The sequence below is a fragment of the Athene cunicularia genome (assembly GCF_003259725.1).
Source record: "Athene cunicularia isolate RWA chromosome 21 unlocalized genomic scaffold, athCun1 chr21_part1, whole genome shotgun sequence".
Taxonomy (NCBI): Eukaryota; Metazoa; Chordata; class Aves; order Strigiformes; family Strigidae; genus Athene; species Athene cunicularia.
The window spans coordinates 7,507,847-7,519,834 of record NW_020799127.1 but is presented as its reverse complement, the minus strand read 5'-3'; the positions used below and the strand labels follow the sequence as shown (position 1 = coordinate 7,519,834).

At 47.9% G+C, this 11,988-nt stretch overlaps 2 protein-coding genes and 1 long non-coding RNA gene across 3 annotated transcripts in view; 1 reads left to right on the top strand and 2 right to left on the bottom strand.

The window, feature by feature from the left end:
* The window catches only part of MMEL1 (membrane metalloendopeptidase like 1), a 33,560-nt gene extending 33,204 nt beyond the window's left edge, over positions 1-356 (top strand). Inside the window, exon 25 of the mRNA XM_026862951.1 lies at positions 352-356. Within this exon, the coding sequence (XP_026718752.1) occupies positions 352-356 (5 nt within the window). The remainder of the gene's footprint in view (positions 1-351) is intronic.
* An 838-nt stretch (positions 357-1,194) lies between these two features.
* Positions 1,195-7,444, bottom strand: LOC113487876. The gene is made up of 3 exons (XR_003399863.1): positions 5,026-7,444; positions 4,359-4,463; positions 1,195-2,895 (listed from the first exon to the last, which is right to left on the bottom strand). It is a non-coding gene; the product is annotated as an uncharacterized LOC113487876 (long non-coding RNA).
* Positions 7,445-7,452: 8 nt separating this feature from the next.
* On the bottom strand, positions 7,453-11,664 carry TNFRSF14 (TNF receptor superfamily member 14; the record flags this gene model as incomplete). Its single annotated transcript, XM_026862790.1, has 6 exons — positions 7,453-8,708; positions 9,274-9,290; positions 9,592-9,746; positions 10,263-10,353; positions 10,711-10,866; positions 11,469-11,664. Coding segments are annotated over 6 exons (723 nt in total), but the record flags the coding sequence as incomplete, so codon positions are not given.
* Positions 11,665-11,988: the final 324 nt, after the last annotated feature.

Genomic DNA, 11,988 nt, shown 5'->3' with positions numbered 1-11,988 from the left:
GCCCGGGTCCTGCCACGGGGCGCGGCCTGGGCTGACGGTGCAGCGGGAGCCGACGGGACGGGACGGGGCCCCGCAGCCACCTCGGGCTGTGCCGGAGCCGCGACGGCTCCGGGACACCAGCGACTGTTCAAACGACATCCTGACTGTTACTGTGACACTGCATCAGGGTTACAAAGACTTAAATAAAAAACAAAACCAACAAACGACGATATATCTATTTTTCAGAAAGGAACAATAATTTTAATACGTCTTACAGCTACACCCGAGACTCGGCAAACTGGTTTCAGGTGTTACGGTGAACTGGTTTCCAGTATTCCGATTGAGTTTCTGGTGCGTTCTTCCCAAATTCAGGTTAGAACTAGTTTCAACTCTCGTGCTGTCCGTGTACCTGCGCCGCGATTGCTGCTTTGCTGTAAGAGTTCGCTTTTTGTCCGGAGATGCTCCTCTGCTCCAAAGAACAACGGTAACAGGACCTGAAAGTGAGCTAGTACTGGATCAGAGGATCACCTTTTATTTAAGAGTGCAAATTCTGTGGTTAAAATTCCAGGGTCCCTCCCTTCGGAGATATATTGAAACCGATGCTTATTCTTGTAGAAAGTGCGTAAAATACTTTGGCCAAATAGCAAACATGTATCCATGGAAACAGTTAAGCTGTTCTTAATCCTGTGCCTTTTCATTTTGCCATAGGCCATTTTTCAGTATTTACATTTGAAAATGTAACAAGTGTTCATTTTTAATAAAAAAAAAAATAAATCACAGTAGCCAATTCAGCAACGCTTTTTACTCCAGAGAGTTTTGGGTGGCTTTCCCCCCCCCGTAAGCATTCTGATACAATGATAATATTTTAAACTGCCAACACTTACACCGCGAATTTTAAATACTCTTCCAGCAAATGCAGAGAAATCGCTAGAAAGCAAGACGGTAAGGAGGAGCGCTCAGCTTACAAAGTGCCAAATCACACTGCTCGTTAGCAAAAGGTTTAATTACCTAAACAAGAGGGAAGGGAATGAAAACCACTTCAGGGCAGCAGGTCCAGAGATGACCCACGGAATGATTCTGGCCTGCTGGCAGTACGCGCTGGCTGCACCACTGAATGAAACCCTCCTGACTTTTGCATTGATTTTCCCTGCTGAAGTGCAGTCGGGCTGCAGATGAATCCCTGCTTTCACTGTAGCTGAGAACACACAGTTTAAAGTAATCCTGGATGGTAACTGGTGCTAGCTCAGGGATTAACCACTCTGCTGTGCCCCTCAAAGTTTAAGAGTTAAGTACGGAAGGGAGAATAAATAGTAAGAGGGTTTAGTTGCAAGTTTATTCCTTAAATCTCTTTTCAAAAGACTAAGAACAGGCTGTTCAGCACCCACCAGCAGTTGCCGACTGCAAACAAATATTACACCAAGCACAGAGTTTGGCTGTCGACGCAGTTAAAAGTGTTTCACATCTAATCCTCTGCGCTGCGCCTCGGGTGACTGTAGCTACAAACATCTTCTGGGGATTGCAACCTGAGTTGGGGTTTGTGTTTACTTCAGCTGTGCCTGTCACCTGGGGAGAACTGCACTTGGCCACATTAATTCCAACAAAGATCCAGACTGAAGACGGATTAAGTGGGGGGAAAGGATATTTTTTTTCCAGATGGGAACTGTCAGATTCACAGATAAAAGTTCCTGAAAACCTTAGGACTGACCCACACTAAAAAAAAAGAACAACTACTACATGGTGAATAGGAGAGTGCACTAACAAGCTCTGAGACACCTTAAAAAAAAAAAAAAAAGTTACAATACTCCACAGGAGGATTAAGCTCCCCTCAAGTGACTTTAAAGCTCTTAAAGGCAGTCCAGGACCTGGCTAAAACTGATGTTCGTAGAAAGATCATCTGAGTATTGTTTCCTGTTGGAAGTATTTTAATTTCTTTTAGCATTAACTGACTGGTAACGACAGTCAAGTGCTCTGACAAACCAGCTTTTGTTATTTAATGATGTGTGTGGTGGCAGGAGAAATAAACTGTATTTAACGACTTTTTGTCCCTCCTCACTTACTCAGATCTTCCATGCCAGATGCCATGCATGCAATAAAGCTAAATTTCATGGTCAGGTAGTAACTTTTCCCTGCTGTAACTGGTATTTTCACATGGCACTTCCAGTAAGCCAAGTTGGGCAGAGGGCTTTCGCTTCCTCCATCCTCGCAGGCCTTTCAGAGTCGGGTGTTTACGGTGCAAGAGACTCTCCAACAGTGTCCTGGCCTGCGATGCCTTTAGTATCTGCCTCCTCCACACCAGGATAACAGAGACTGAGAAAAAGGAGTTGTCCCAGGACCCCAGGGGAGACAGTTCCTTCTGCCACCCCTGCCCAGATGGATCCTGGCAGTTCACTCCAGATTAGCCTGACAACCACAGATTTCACACCAAGTTCAGGGAGTTATCCTGCCATCCTGAAAATGTTTTTATTCTAGGGTTATTAAGAAGAAAGTGACACTTCAAATACTACACCATTCAGTAGTTTAACTCATCTGTTAAACCGCCAGCAGCAGTACCTCAGGATAAACTACAACCGGAATTCCTCTTTAGGGGACCGAAAAATTAGGTACCCTACATCTTTTAGCAGCAGAATATCAGAAAAAAGAAGCAAACTTGAGGAGGAACTTTTTTAAAGTAAAACCCAAGAGACAATATAAAAAGGGGAAGAAAAGAAATACCACAAACTATTGATTGCCAGTGTGAATAACGTCACAAAGGCAGAACCCGGCTCAGCATCTTCCACAGGTAACACTCACATTTGCAGGGGCCCAGCTACCGCACAGGACTCGGGAGTAACGGAACAAAGTCCTCGCCAGCTTCATGGCTGCTGAGATACTTCACGCTCCCGTGTTCTGTTACCAGATGTCAACCTCTTCGCTGCACTGTAAGAAATACAGAAATCATTCAGGCTGGGGAGCAGGACACACAGCCCAGCACGATCCCCCTCGCTCACCGGGCAGGTCACAGAGTTACACACGGGAACTAAAGCCTGAGGTTATGGAAGAAAGACAACCCAAGTGGTGACCAGCAACATGGTGTTATTAACTGGTTTAACTGGACTGTAACAGCTACAAAGATTACGGAACTCAGCATGTACTCCACAGATGGCAGAAACGATCCCGGGGTTAATCAGATCTGCCTGGCTGTAAGTACAAGTCATTGTTCTTCGTTGCCATACTCGCAGGAGAGTTTGGGCCCTGAGAATTTCACCCTCTTCCATTTGCTCACTGAAGTCTCAGCAGAAGGACTATGAAACTGCCTGACAGTAGCCCCGAGGCAGTCACTGCCGACCTGGGGGAGCTCGGGAAGGCGCCAGCGGCATCTGGGTGCCAAGCAGGGACCCAGCACCCAGCCACGCAGAGGTCAGGTGGAGGAGGTGCACGTGGCTGACAATTTAACTACTCTGCAAAATCATTAAGCTCTGGAGATGTGCCATTAGAAGTTCTGGCACACGCAACTGCTAAAGGGATAATTAAAACGTGCCTGCGAGGTTTTATCTGAGTTATTACTACACCACATGGAAGTTACTTTCTTTTTTCATGTAAGTTTATCACGCCCCCCACCTGCAGAAGACTCTTCCCATCTGCCACGCTGTGTCTGTGCCAGCACAACCCGAGCTCACAAGCTACAACCTCCCCTTAGTCCCACGCGTGTCCTGCGGGCTCCCACCGCATTCGCACCTCCCCTCGCCAGCCCCTTCCCCACCGGAGCGGCCAGTGGCCGCCCTGAAGGGAGAGCAGAGCTAAGGGAGAGCCTGGGACAACCACACTCCCTGCTGACCACTTGTCCTGGTTTCGGCTGCAAGAGAATTCTTTTTTTTTTTTTTTTTCTTCCTTATTAGCTAGAACAGCACTGTGGTTTGGATTCGGTATGGGATTTGATATGAGAAGGTTGTTGATAACGGACTGGTGGGTTTAGTCGTTGCTCAGAAATCAAGGACTTTTCAACTTCTCCTGTCCATCCCAGCCGAAACCAGGACACCGCTACGTTACTTTTCCATAATCACACGCACAAGGGCCTCAGAAGAGGAGCTGCCGCAAGGAGAAAATTCAAGGCAACGGGGGCAGCAACGGAGTTTCACTGAGCTTAACCTATCAGTGAGTGACCAAGGAGACAAAAGCAGAGGACTTTCAAACTAAGATCGTGCCTTGCAAAGAGGGTCCGTTGCTTTGCACTTGGGTCACCACGTGGCACCAGGTTCCCTCTGGAAGGGGCAGAGGCCCCTTGGCCGGGCTAAGCCACTGCTTATCCTTTGTCCCACGCTCAGGCGAGGTCCAAGCGACAGCTGGTCTCCCCACTTCAAATCAGGGCAGCAGGTTCAGCTACAAGCAATGCCTGCCCTTACCTGACGTCTCATACTCCATTTCTTCAGCAGTTGCAGTCACTTTTCAGTCATTTTCCATGGAACAGTCACCTGGGGAGCCCTGTACAACACCATCTTTCTCTCCACCTGCACAAATAAATAACGTATTTAGTGTTGGGTAAGAATGAAACTGTTCGTCCCCGCAACAAGGTCCTGTAATAATTTTTTTAAAGGAATTCCCAGTAATCCAAAGCTTTCACTACTGAAAACAGGGTTTATGCTCTCCAGGAAGGAACAAGATGCACATTCACCCCTCCCCGCAGAGCTTTCAGACATGATGCGTTCTCCATGCACACACGTGCCCCACCCAAGGCAACACAACCTGCCAGGCAGCCACGCACGCAGGACTGCTTTTGTCCAAACCGACCGTCCAGGCCAAGTGACACATAATGTACGTTCGTATGTCTCCGAGACATGAGCAGCCTCCACTTTAGCCCCCTCTAACACCCCTCACCCCCAATCACGACAGATCACCACAATCAATAACTGAGATAATGGACAAATACATGTAACTGGACAGAAATTAGCAGATCCTGCAGAAAATGCTTGAGCCTACTGGAAAATCCTGTACCCAGAGGTGTTTTGCTGCAGATCTGATTCCGGTTTAGACTCGCAGGTAATTAAGCATCAGAGCAGCTTTATTACATACTTGGGAAAAGAAGAAACATTCGGGCGTTTTTTCCAGGAGAGGAAAATGAAACCTTTCCTTCTCCCATGCTGCCACCTGGTGACAAATCGGGCTCCGACTTCTAAAACAGACCAAAAGACACATCTAAACATGAGGAGGTTTTTTTCCGACTGCATCAAACACCGAGTTGCTGCAGACATTAAACACATTGCTGCTACGACAGGCATCCCCCCCCCCAGGTTTATTTAGTTGGTAGATCGCTGATCCTAGTCTGATGCTGCATCCCATCTCCTTACCTGACGGTGCAAAGCTCCCCGGTTACCTACAGCATCTTCTTCCAACTGCAACCGCAGAAACCAAGAGCTCCCACCCGGGCCCAGCTGCCTGACAGTGCCTTTTAAAGGGTCCTCCCAATGCTCAGCAGGACAAACTCTGTTTCTCAAGCCAAGAGGAAATACAAGATGAAATGTTCTTTGTGGTGTTGGCCCCAGAATTCTAATCATAGGTTACCTCTTCCCACAGGTCTTGGGTCTCCAGAGTAATAAAACAGCAGAGTTTTGGTGCTGGCTTAGATAGGCACCTCTGGCTTCCAATCATCTAATGATGATGGGGCTGGAGGACTGATACTTCTCTGCAAAAACATCTTTGGAGGAATTGCTGCCTAAACACCCCATTAAAGCAGCGAACAACAACACTGAGCAACGGTAATATTTAACTCCCCTTCCTCCTTAAGATCTTCGTCTGCTTTCACAGCTGTTTAGAGAAGTAATACTGGATAATTTAAGATCCAGAGTATGCCAATGCAGTAACTGAAAAATCACACAGGCTGTGGGGCACCAGACACCCACAGTCCAGCAGCAGCCGTCAGCACACCCGCAGCACCTAGAAAAGGTTTACGCGTGTCCAGCACCTGTCCACTGAGGGTTACAAAGTGCTTTACAAACACCAATTAACCCAGGCGAGAATTAACAGGTCTGGATTATGCCAAAGCCGAAAGCAACGAAGTCCTCAAAACCTGACCACCTCCATCCTGAGAGCAAGCTCTGTGCCCACCAAAACGCCAGGCACCCCGCCAGAAGGGTCACTGCCCGGGAACGCATCGCACGATTCGCATTTCGGGAAGAGAACAACGTGCGCCAGCCGGCGAGGGGCTGAGTAACACCGGCTACCTGGAAGCTGAAGGAAGTACTGGGAGTGGCAAAGCTGCGAGATTTGAAGCCCGTTCAAAGGCACACGTGTCACTGGTGCAGGTGCAAAAGCAGGATGCCACCGCTGCCGAAGTCGGCCTTCGACAGGAAAATCAGGTCTTTAAAGATCAAGGTAGGACTTACCCCAAGGCTGGCACGCAGCACAAAGCAGGCTGAGGTTTCCTCCTCACTGCTCTCCGAACTCTCTCCATTTCGGGTTTGGTTTTATCTTGCAAGTTTGCTCAGGAAAGCTTTTTACTAAGCAAATGGAATTCATACACAAGTATTGTGGAGGAACAAGCAGGGATTAACAATTAGCAAATGCTACAGGCAGCCAAACGTTGGAAAACCTCCAACCCCGGGAAACAATAACCCGCTCCCAAAGAACAGATCTAGAGAAAAAAAGGTCGGGGGAAAAAAAAACAACCAAACAAAAAAAGCGCTTGCCCCGTGCATTCCTTTACTGCTCATGGTGACACATCCAGCAAGTTGTATCAGACCAGACACAAAAGCGGCAAACACAAAAAGCAGCAACGCGTTTCCTCGGTGCCACCGGTATTTCCAGAACGACAGGTTAGGACTGCCTTGCTGACTTGTTGTGTATTTGACTGCTGAAAGTAAAACCGATTCTAAAAGCGCGGTAAAGTCGGGGTTTGTTAAAGCTCCGTTTGTGTGGCGCTCAGCCGACGCGCAAGAATCGAAGTCTGGACCACTTTTCACTTCAGATAGGTTCAGAGCTTCGAGATGGGGATTGCAAATACTGTGGGCATAACTCTTCATATAAAAATAGCTGGGAGTAAAACCAAATTATAGACAGTTTGCCCTTCTGCAATTACTGAAACATAAAGGTTATGGTAAACATGACTTTTATTGGTACTTTTAAAAAACCCACTAAAAATCACAACACTTTTATTCACAAGACTTTAACAGAAGGTACTTCTTCATGGACAGATCCGCATGTATACAGCACAAATTTTAAAGGTCATTTTAAAGCATTCTCTAAAATTTTTAACATTCCATTGCTTGCAGATGGGTTTTACAACAGAGCTGTACTTGTGTACAGCTACTTGTGGCCATTCTTATAAAAAATGTAATGTTCTCCTGAAATGTCAGCTTATTTTTAAACAAAAATACAGACCTAATTCTGCTGAACAAACTAATATAGTTTTTTTTAAAGAATGAAGAAGTTGTCCATTGTATTTTCCCTAAGCGAAAAGACAACCTTTTCCTATTTTCTTCCATTCCTCACAGTCATGAGCCGTGGCCTGGGTGAACACGAGTTGAGGGGCTGCATTAACGCAGCAAAACCCCGCGCTGGTTACTGCAAGCTCTTCTCCTGTCTCCCACATCCCTCTGCTCTTCCTTAGTCATTCAAACTGGAAACGCAGAGGCACGTCCCATGTCCCCCCCTCTCATCCCACCGATGGTTCCCCTGTGCAGAACCAGCTCCTCACGCTTTCACAGCCCACCTGGACCTGCTCACTCCTCCAGCCCCAGCACCTCCTCCCGCCGGCCCGCTGCCTTCCCACGCCGCTCCCCATCTCCCACATCTCATTTCATAGACAGTTCTTCCCCTCAGGCTCAGCTGCGAAATAAAGCATTGCTGTCCTCACCAAATCCTTCCGCGGGAATCTACGTCCACCATAATGCTCTTTAAGAATAATGCTTTTCCTCAAGGTAATGCCAACAGCCAAGCAACTCGGTGTCTTCCCTTCTTCAGGAAACAGGAAAGTTCTTTTACAGAGAAAACATGTTTTCAATAGTAAGAACTTCACTTCTAGACATAACGTTCACGCAGGGCCTTGACTTCCTTTGCTGTCAGAACACAACCACAGGTGAGAGCAGGCGTGACTCGGAGAAGACAGTAACTGTGTACACAACATTCATGAGATTCCTAAAAGCTGTTTTCCATCAATATTGTCTTCTAAAAAGGAAAAGGTTGTCCAAAATACATTTGGAAAATGTGTTAGGTATTAGTTATGTGGAAACCTTCAAACAAAAAAGTGATGGTTTTTCATATCCACAAACATATCCTGGAATAATTCCATGCATACCAAGTGATAACTGTACAGGTTGGTAAGAAGGAAAGGCACACCACACCCAGGCCACAGCTCCGGAAAGTGGGGAGGGAAAAGGAAGGAGCTCTGAAACCTCTCACAACCCTGAGCAACGCCTTGATCACTCAGCTCTTTCTCACTGCCACACTTCAGAAGATGCCACTCGGCATCCTTACCTCGTTTGCAGATCCTCCTTCTCGTTTTCAAGCTGTCTTTTTCTCCAGGAATATTTGGAAAAAAAAGGTTGGGCTTTTTTTGTTGGGGTGTTTTGGGTTTTGTGGGTTTTTCTGTGGTGGTTTTTCTGGGTTTATTTTACCATCTCCACTGTCCACAACAGTTCAAACCAAAATGGCTATTCACGCACGGTTTGTTTAGGATCGGCACCGGTCTCCTGCACAGCAACAGTTGTTTGGTCCCCACTCTCCACGGTTAATATCAAAGCCTGACCCTGCTGTCCAATCTTTAAAACATGTCAAAGGAAAACACAGAGTATGAAAAGTCAGCCTTTATTAGCAAATGCCTGCTATTTTCACTACTAACAGCTCGACTTTTGCTTCTTCCTTAAGAGCGAGAGTCACTCTAGGGCCCCTCTCAAATCAAAAGTGCAAATGATACAGTTCATGCCATGTTTTTCCTATAAAACACGACACTGGCTGCACAGGTACCAGTAACAGGAACTTTAGGGGATACGTAATACTGTAGGATGGAGAGAAAAACACAGTTACTAAGACAGATGTGGCTTTTAGTAGGAGTCCATCTCCTAAAGCCCCTTAAACATGAACTCCTAGACAAGGGCAGGTGGTAACAACGGCATTAGGAGTAGATCCCAAGCCTCTCAACAAGAATCACAAAAAATGAGTTTATACTGCATAGTCTTGGGGATTCTGGAACTCCCAGACACTCCCAGGATCCCCAAGCTGCACCAGTCCGCACTGGGCCCATCGAGCACACAGCACATACAGACACCAAACAAAAAACCTACTTCAGATTTCAACGTACTATGAAAAAACCAAAGAGATACTCACCCCAGACTCCTGCACCGCTGCAAAGGAAAGGAAACAGTCCCATCAAAACGCAGTAAGGGGAACTTTATACTCGTGTGTTTTTCTAATCCTGTTCTCTTGTTTTTAAACGGGTGTAGGTGTGGTTGGGCACAGGCACCCCCCCAAGGAGGCTTCATTACAACCGGCTGACTGTGGCACACACACAGAGCAGAAATTTCCTCACAGTTCACCTCTAACTGGCTGTTAAGGTTTCAGCTCAACATCTGGTGAAGACGACCGTTCTTCAGAATACTAACTAGGACAAAACTACCCCTTCGCACACATGCTATTTGTACTTACGTGGTGTGTAACTCTTCCTCCTGCGCCAGATAAACGCAAGGCACAGGCCAGCTGCAACAACTAACAGCACGCCTCCAACGTAACCAACTACTGCAGCAGAGGAATGTGAGGACGGATTCCTGTCCTCTCCTTGTACCCAGCAGTTCTCCTCACATCTGATGCGAGAAAAGAAAGAATTGTGTTCTTAGAACCTGTCAGCAGACCTTGCAGTGGAAATGCTGCCCTGCTTTCCACATCACTCCTCCACACCCAGGGGCATTCACAGCACTCCTCCTGACTCGGTGGGTAAGGAAATGACTTCTACCTCTTTGTTTTAATGTCTCTAAATGCAAATTGATTCTCCTGAGAAGCAAACTCTCCCCTGTTACTGTAGCTAAGGGATGTGTCAGCTGACACCCAGGCACCCAGAGGGGCGCACTGCTCTTCAGGGGTCTGGATCCAGCTCTGAGAGTCTCCTGTGCAGTGAGAAGTTAGGACAAGAGGCTGAAGGCTAGATCCGTCATGTTAATGAGTTTAGAAAGCTGTTCCCAAGAAAGAGTGGGATGCAAGAACAGGATTCCTCACTCAGTGCCTTACTGGAAGCAGGAAACTGCTCTTTCAAAGCCAGCAAAATGCAGACCCAACAGTTCCAGAGAACAGTCCCATGCTCACAACGAGTAAGAGCTGCTTACGTGGGCCATGGGGTACAACTGTAAGACATGTTGGCTGTTGAGGAGGTTCCGGGAGGACAGGCTTCACACACATTGTCAGTGGTCTTTGTGCCTATAAGGGAGAAGGCAGCAGGATTTCTATCTGCACCTGTGGCTGGGGAAAACTTCAGTTCAGCAGTGTCTTTGTAAATGGCCGCGTGATGACTGCAGAGATCTCCACTACAGCCCAAAGCTCACACACTGCTGTCTTTGCAGACAGGAAACAAGCATTCTCAGCCGCATCAACGACCTCAGCATCTAGCGCTTCCATGGACCCTGCAAGCTTCCAGCTGCACACTGCTGGCCCTGTTCATCCACACTGATCCTTCTCTTGCACGAACTGACCCCCAGCCTCCTCAAAATCAAACGCCGAAGGCGTTCCCTGTCAGAAAGTTTTGCTTTTGGTGTTACTGATGCTATGTTGGCTTACCCCTTTCTTTTACCATAGTGCCAGGAAAGCAGATGGTGTAGGGTTGACAAAGTTCACAGTCTTCAGGCCCAAAATAACTGCAGAAATACTCAGGTGGACAGCCACACACAGTATTCTTCGTATAGGTACATGCTACTTCTGGCACTAGGTTGGCTCCTGAGAGAAATGTACACGCACAGCCACCGTATTTACAGGGGTACAATCAACAGATACAAAAGCAAAAGCAAACATTTAGCCTTGCCTCGATGCACTGGTGGAGAGCACCAGAACTAACAGGATTAGTGAAGACAACTCCTTTTCTGACCTATAAAGAGCGCCCCGTTCCTCACAGACACACGTCTCGGGTCACATTTAAGTCTGTCCTAAGAGTTGCATGGCAAAAGCAAGACACTCCCCACTCAAATGTTTTTAAAAGCTGTCCTGGTGGAGCAGGACACCAGGAGCTCTTTCTGTCCTGCCTTACCCCAGCACTCCAAGACAGCTCTTTAGACACCTGCTGCAATCTACAGCAGCCTTCAAATGTGCAGAGAGAGGCTGCAGATCAAACTTCCAGCCGTGGCAGCTGAAGATCCATGCCAGTTTTTCCCATCCAGCCCCCAGCAACAGCATTCTGAGGCCTGCACTGTGACAGGAGCCTCTGTGTCCTTCATGCTCTAACCAATTCATCAAGCAAACGAGGCAAGAAAGGAGAAGGGGAGAATGTATCCACGGAAGGCATGAAAAATCCATTTAAACTCGTTCTGTAGCATCCTCCTCACCTTTATCACAGAGTTTACATTTCCGGCAGTGTTCTAAACCATTGGGATGATCTGTATATGTACCCTCTACGCAAGGCACGCACGTCGTGCTGGAATTTGCAGTGCAATGCTTGAAAACCCGCAGTCCTGCAAACCAGAAACAACCCCCCAGGGGCTCCGTTAGCAAAGCTGGCGTGGCCAGGGACTGGCCCTGGCATTAAACCACCTGTAACTACTACGGATAAACTGCTCAGGAGTATCCTAATGGCAGCTGCAGAGATAATGCTGAGACGGGACGCAGGACCCGGAGTGAAGGTCCTCGGAAGGGATGAGATGCTGGCTCCCACAGCAGAGGCTCTGGGGATCGCTGCCTCCCCTCTGAGGCTCCGAAGACCGGGACCGGCCCGGCCTGGACGAGGGATGCTCACGCCGGGCCCCGCAAGAGCCCTGTCGGGGCGCAGCCAGCTCCAGCAGAGGAGGCGGGTCACCCCCATCACCCGCCGCCCTGCTGAGGGAGGAGGAGGAGGAGGAGGAGGAGGAG